This window comes from Brachypodium distachyon, chromosome 3 (genome assembly GCF_000005505.3).
Source record: "Brachypodium distachyon strain Bd21 chromosome 3, Brachypodium_distachyon_v3.0, whole genome shotgun sequence".
Lineage (NCBI taxonomy): Eukaryota > Viridiplantae > Streptophyta > Magnoliopsida > Poales > Poaceae > Brachypodium > Brachypodium distachyon.
In genome coordinates, this window is record NC_016133.3 from 37,566,863 (window position 1) to 37,573,336 (window position 6,474).

Here is a 6,474-nt window from a genome sequence, read left to right on the forward strand (position 1 = left end):
CCATCACCGGCACCGACCAAGTCGATGCATGGTTTTCACCCGCAGTCACAAACGACCCACCGCGGACAAAAGAGGACATCCATTCAGCGAGACAAGGGTTAGAGCCTCACCAACACCGCTCCAGGACGCCGACTAAGACCACCGAACGCCACGGAGCCCGACCACCTCACGCACCAGATCTAACCACTGAAGGGCCAGATCGAGCCGACGCCGCACGGATCCAGGCGCACCGGCCCAGATCCGGCCAACAGGCAGCAGCCCACGCCCCGGGGCAACCGCCCCGCACCTCCACCACACCACGACGTCGCAATCGCGACCCACGCAGACCTGCACCGTGGCCGCGGCCCGCCCAGCCCAAGCCGGACCAAGCCCGGCCCGCCCACCGCCCCCGCCACCGCGCCTGCGCAACCACCACGCACAGGCCGCGGCACAGCCCGCCTGCACGCCGCCGCCGCGCGCCCCATCGCCTCGCACCGCCTCCCCGCGCCCCAGGAGAGCAAAACAAAGCCCCGTCGCCACCATCTTTGGGCGCACACGGCTTCGCCGGCGCCCCCTCCGGCGGCGGCGGTGCAGAGGAGGGAGGGAGGTGGCCTTAGGTTGGGGAAGAGGAAACCAATGAGGGGAAAGAAGAAGCTGCAGGCAGTAGAGGGGACACACACACCCCTTTAATGACCATCGCTTCTCTCTAATTTTTTCAGACCAAGCAAGCCGTGAATGTCTTTCCAACTTACCCCTTACCTCTTGAAATGTTTCGTGTGGATGTCCCTTGTTAAGAGGATGATTTGATTTTCTTTATTTAGATCGAAAGATTAGCAGAATTCTAGACGTCATAATGTTGCTGTCAGATGGGTTTAACCTCCGATTTTTCTTTTTGAAATAGCTACAAATCGAGACAAATCATCCCAAGAGATGAGAAAATATGAAGTTTTCAATCAAAGTTATTTTTTTTAAGAAGTCCTCGCCCAAGCTGCCATGGTAACCAATTTCTCGTCCCAACGGCTGTCTATCCCAATCCAATGGCTCGCGCACTCTGTCGCCTGCTCCCCTGCTTCGTATGGCGCCTTCCCCCACCTCTCCTCCGTCGCCGCCTCCTACACCCTAGCCCCAAAACCCTAACCACGCGCCCGGGAGCTCTACGCTCCATCCAATCCCTTGTCCTTCCCGGCGACGAGCGTTTGCCTCCGTCCTCTCCCTCTCGCCGCGCGGCCCAGCCGCCACTGGACTACGGAGGCGGCGGATCTCCGGGGACAATCGCCGCCATCGTCACCTCCCTCGGCGGAGGCCCTGCAGCTGTCGGCGTTGTCCGTCTCTCCGGCGCCGACGCCGTCGCCGTCGCCGGTCGCGTATTCCGGCCGGCCAGAAAGGAGCCGGAGGCCTGGAAGCCTCGCAGCCACTTCGTTGAATACGGGTTCGCACTGGACGGAGATGGCAGCGTCATCGATGAGGTACCGCCGCTTCGTACTACTCACTGTTGGTTATTGTTGTCTTTGCGAACTAGTGTTGTGATTTCCCATTTTGTTTGCCAATTTTGAAGGTATTGGTGGTGCCTATGTTGGCTCCAAGGTCCTACACCCGGGAGGATGTAGTTGAACTCCAGTGCCATGGTAATGACCTTTGCTTGCGCCGTGTGCTGGGGGCCTGCTTGGAAGCTGGTGCCAGGCTCGCCGACCCTGGTTAGTTGCTAACTCACTCGCTGCCTACTGCTCAGTTATTGGATTGGTGTCATACACTACAGTTTACATTTACCACTATAATTATAGTTACAGAGAAACAGTTATGTTAGCTATGTATGTTAGGCTCCTTTTGTTTTAATAATGTTCAAGATATCTGATGCATTCATATCTCTTGAGCAGACCTGTAGCTTAGTACAAATGTCCTTATTACAGGTGAGTTCACCCTTCGTGCGTTTCTAAATGGAAGATTGGACTTGGCACAAGCAGAGAACGTGTCAAGGCTCATTTCAGCTAAGTCCACAGCTGCGGCAGACTCAGCATTGGCTGGCATCCAGGCATGTCACAAAGTTATACTGTCAAGATATTGTATCTGTATTTTTTTTTTGTGTTAGCCTGTTAGGTAGACCGTGATAAAGCATTGTATAAGTGAGACCATGTTAGAAACAATTTGCATTTATGTTTTAGATAGCAGAAGCTAGTCTTTCCAATGAGTGAGTAGCTGAAACAGCTTTTCTGTAGGGTTAAAACCAAACAATGTACATAAAGAGAGTTAGACCATGGAATTGATTAGTGAAATGTGAAAGGAAAATTGGATTTTCTTTTTCTTGTGAAGAAATTGTATCTATTGTACAAGAATGTTTTTTTCCTTGTATTGTGCATCCCCATTGAAAAAACTAGATGATGCCCCGCATGTAGTTGTGGGAATTTTTAGTTAACATACATGAGTGATATTGAGTAGCAACGAAGGAGTATCCAAAATTGTACTCCCTCTGATCCATAATAAGTGTCTCAGACTTTGTACAACTTTGTACTAACTTTGTACTAAATCTGAGACACTTATTATGGATCGGAGGGATTAAACATATAATGAAATTGTATGACAGATTCTTTACTTTCGAGACATCAACAAAGTTAAAGCAATATCTAAGAATGATACCAAGTGTTTACCGTTTCACTTGATAAGGGAATTGCTACGCTCAGCCATAACCCGAAGCAATCTTGGAAAACACAAACAAACAACAATCTTACTGTGCAACTAAATAAAAAATACATATAATGATTTCCTTTCTATCTTATGTAATTAACCATGTGTGATGCCTTGATTGATGGCTATGATATTACCTAGGAACAGTATGGTCAGGGAAACACATTGATGGCAAGTTGCATGCATGCATGTGCAAAAAATACACTTAGTGATGAGATCCCCACTAAGTAGGTGTGAACAAATAGATGATGTGAATATGTGATGATGTGGCATGGTTGCATGTGTAGAAAAATACGTAGTGGGGATGGCTTGATGGCAAGTTACATGCATGCATATGCAAAAATAAAAATAAAAATGATGAGATCCCCACTAAGTAGTTGTGAACAAATTGATGATGTGATGATGTGGCATGGTTGCATGTGTAGGAAAAATACTTAGTGGGAATGGCTTGTATAGGTATATAGGATATATGATTTTGGCTCTGCCACTACTTGTAACCCTTTTAAATTCTGAAGTTTAACTTTGTCTGCTTCAGCTACTTTGTGAAGCCAATTTAGTGGCTTTGTGAAGAAGATAAGTGTCCAAAACAAGGTCTCCAATATGAGCTATACATGTACTCTAATGCAGGGAGGGTTTTCTACTCTAGTAAAGTCGTTGAGATCAAGGTGCATAGAGTTTCTCACTGAAATTGAGGCTCGGCTAGATTTTGAAGACGAGATGCCTCCCTTGGACCCTATGATGCTGGTCAGCCAAATTACCAGCATGAGGCAAGAGGTTCAGGATGCTCTAGACACTGCAAATTATGATAGGCTTTTACAATCTGGTCTACAGGTACTTTATTCTTTGCAATTTATTGAAGCATTAAAGAAGACATAGCGAAGAATGAAATAAACATTTATAAATTTCTGCAGATAGCAATAATTGGCCGCCCAAATGTTGGAAAGTCAAGCCTCCTGAATGCTTGGAGTAAGGTATGCTTCTGGATATTACATATCAGGCCAGCATAACTTTTCAGCTCTTCTGTTTTGATGTTAGCACTTGTTAATCGTTTTCTTCCATAATGTGAGGTGATGTGAAGTATATCTTTGTTATGGATGCAAGGCTAGTTAGGCCCGTCAGCTCTCTTAAAAATAGATCGTTTTTCTTATAATGCACCTTAGGAACTCCCTTCCCTATTGAGAATTCTTGAAAAACTATAATTATTTAGGATTGCTTTCCTAAGACATAAAATTAATTACCATTAGATAAGTGTGTTTTCCTTCCACATATATTTGGGCTTTAGGGCCTCTATTAATCTGATGAAGGAGGCATAAACGATCGAGATTAATTATCTCGATGGTTTATCATTTAGCCTTGCACCTTAGTAAGTGCACCACTTTCTCCCCTCAAACCAGTCCATAAATTTGTATGTTACCTATCTTCTGTGAATTTGAATGAACAATACTGAAACTGTAGGTGGATGTCTAATGACATTAGATTTGCATGGGAATGTTGAATGATCTTTCTTCAGCATACGGTGTCCTCAACAATTTTGTTTCTTCCTAACAATGCTGGCTAGGATTACAGATTGCAGTCTATAATTTCATTTACGACATTTGTATCATACTATATGCATTTGCGTACCTTGTTTTTTTCCGTGTTGCAGCCATAATAGTTGATGCTAGAACTTAAATGTTTAGCCTGCAGAGTGAAAGAGCTATCGTTACTGAAATAGCTGGAACTACAAGGGATGTAGTAGAAGCAAATGTCTCAATTCATGGAATCCCTGTTACCCTTCTAGACACTGCTGGTATACGGGAAACTGATGACATTGTTGAAAAAATAGGTGAATATTTTTCTCGCGAATATATATTTAGTATTGCACAAGTAATGATGGTACTGGCGTTGCTAGTATTGACATATGTTTTCTACTCTGCTCTTAACCAGGTGTGGAAAGATCGGAGGCTGCTGCACTAGGAGCTGATATGGTTATTATGACAATAAGTGCAGTTGATGGGTGGACCGAAGATGACACTAAACTTATCGAACATGTTATGAATGATAAGGTACTTTCTTTTCACTTTCACATCAATTTTGCTGATGATGCCTGGTTAATTGTTTTCCTGCTGTGTTTGTAAGTGCGTACTGTTATGAATAATTTATTTGATATGCTTTGCATCCCTTCAGAAATTAATAAATTACACAGTGACTATTCTATTATTTTTCCATTTTGGTGACCAGAAATTATCAGGTTCTGCAGTGCCAATGGTTCTTGTAATCAACAAGGTAGATTGCAAACCATTTGTTTCAGGAGAACAGTTTGAAAAATTTAGTGGCATTTTCAGAAAACATGTACACACATGTGCGGTCACTGGTAAAGGCATTTCTGAGTTAGAGAGGGCAGTAATAGAAGTCAGAGGCCTTGAACCCATACCTCCGGGTGGACGACGGTGGACTGTAAACCAGGTAATATATCAACTGAACCATGGTAGTTCTACTCTGAGAATTATTGTTGCTCCAAATGCAACATGAAAGGTTGTTGACTGCTTTCCAATTCCATTATATTATCCAGAGGCAATTGGAACAGCTCCTGAGGACACAAGAAGCATTTAAAAGACTAGAATCCTCAATCAATGAGCAATTGCCAATGGACTTTTGGACTATCGACTTGAGAGAAGCTGCATTGGCTCTAGCAACAATCAATGGGGAGGACATATCTGAAGAAGTTCTGAGTAGCATATTTAGCAAGTTCTGCATTGGAAAATGATACCGTCTCCTGTAGATTCTTGTACTAATCTGCACATGGCATGCGGCTTACCTCTTCCATGGGATGGTCTGTACTATCGAAACCACTTATCTAAAGTGCCAGACCCAGAACACGGCAGTGAAACCATCTTCAGTATGATGGATGGACTAAAAAGATTTTGATGTTACTAGTTTTTCTTTTCCACTGTTCTCCATGGAGCTATGTTGTATCTGTGAAATCTTCTGGATTTGTACACTTCGCAGTATTTAGGATCTGCTTCACTCGATAGTAGAAAAGTGATTGTACTGCTTTGAGCATTTGATCGTGCGCAAAATTGTAGCAAATGTTTGTACGTGCCTTGTGGACCTGTGGTGATCAAGCCTAGCTACCAGTGTGCTTCGGTTGCCAATGTGCAGGCCACAATTCCATTACAATTGGTTGAGGCACGTTTGGATTTCACTAATTAATGGCTCAAGACCAGATGGCGATGGATTTATTTGGACAACACGGTATTTATGCTGAGTTATCGAAACTCAGTGACCCAAAACTCCAGTATGAGTAGACCTGTTTCATTACCATAGAAGCATAATCACATTGTCGACACGTCGTGTGTGTGCAAATGATTAGCAGTCCAAGCGTCAAAGCAAGAAAATGTGTTGATATATATGCTGATGACGATCACAACCACAGACCGACCTTAGCTCAGTTGGTAGAGCGGAGGACTGTAGTCGTTGCAGATAAATCCTTAGGTCACTGGTTCGAATCCGGTAGGTCGGATTTTACTTTTTGAATGTTAATTTTTTTTTCACGTGGTAAGCCAATCTATGCAGCTAGAATCAACGAGTCCACTGGCGTAATCAGCCTCAGAGTTCATTCCAAACAACTAATGGTGACTCAATCGCTAATTCATCTACTAATGATCCATTAAATTCCATCATTTGTTGATATGGACGGATTTTATTTTTTTAGAATAAATCCAGAAAAACGCAAGCATCCACGTCAAGTCAGAAAATTGAACCTTGTGAGCTGTTTCCACTCGCTAATATGGGCAGATTTATACAACATACATTCAGGCCATGCGGCTACAAACT

The 6,474-nt window shown here is 43.9% G+C and overlaps 1 protein-coding gene and 1 non-coding gene across 2 annotated transcripts; both read left to right on the forward strand.

Moving 5' to 3' along the window:
* The first annotated feature begins 972 nt into the window (after positions 1-972).
* LOC100834939 (tRNA modification GTPase MnmE) lies at positions 973-5,737 on the forward strand. Its single transcript, XM_003574413.4, has 9 exons — positions 973-1,445; positions 1,535-1,673; positions 1,887-2,008; positions 3,286-3,489; positions 3,570-3,629; positions 4,345-4,483; positions 4,585-4,703; positions 4,879-5,103; positions 5,210-5,737. Exons 1-9 carry the CDS (start codon positions 1,017-1,019, stop codon positions 5,402-5,404), a joined length of 1,632 nt encoding a protein of 543 aa, XP_003574461.1. The 5' UTR covers positions 973-1,016; the 3' UTR covers positions 5,405-5,737.
* A 337-nt stretch (positions 5,738-6,074) lies between these two features.
* TRNAY-GUA lies at positions 6,075-6,160 on the forward strand. Its single transcript is given in 2 exon segments — positions 6,075-6,111; positions 6,125-6,160. It is a non-coding gene; the product is annotated as a tRNA-Tyr (tRNA).
* Positions 6,161-6,474: the final 314 nt, after the last annotated feature.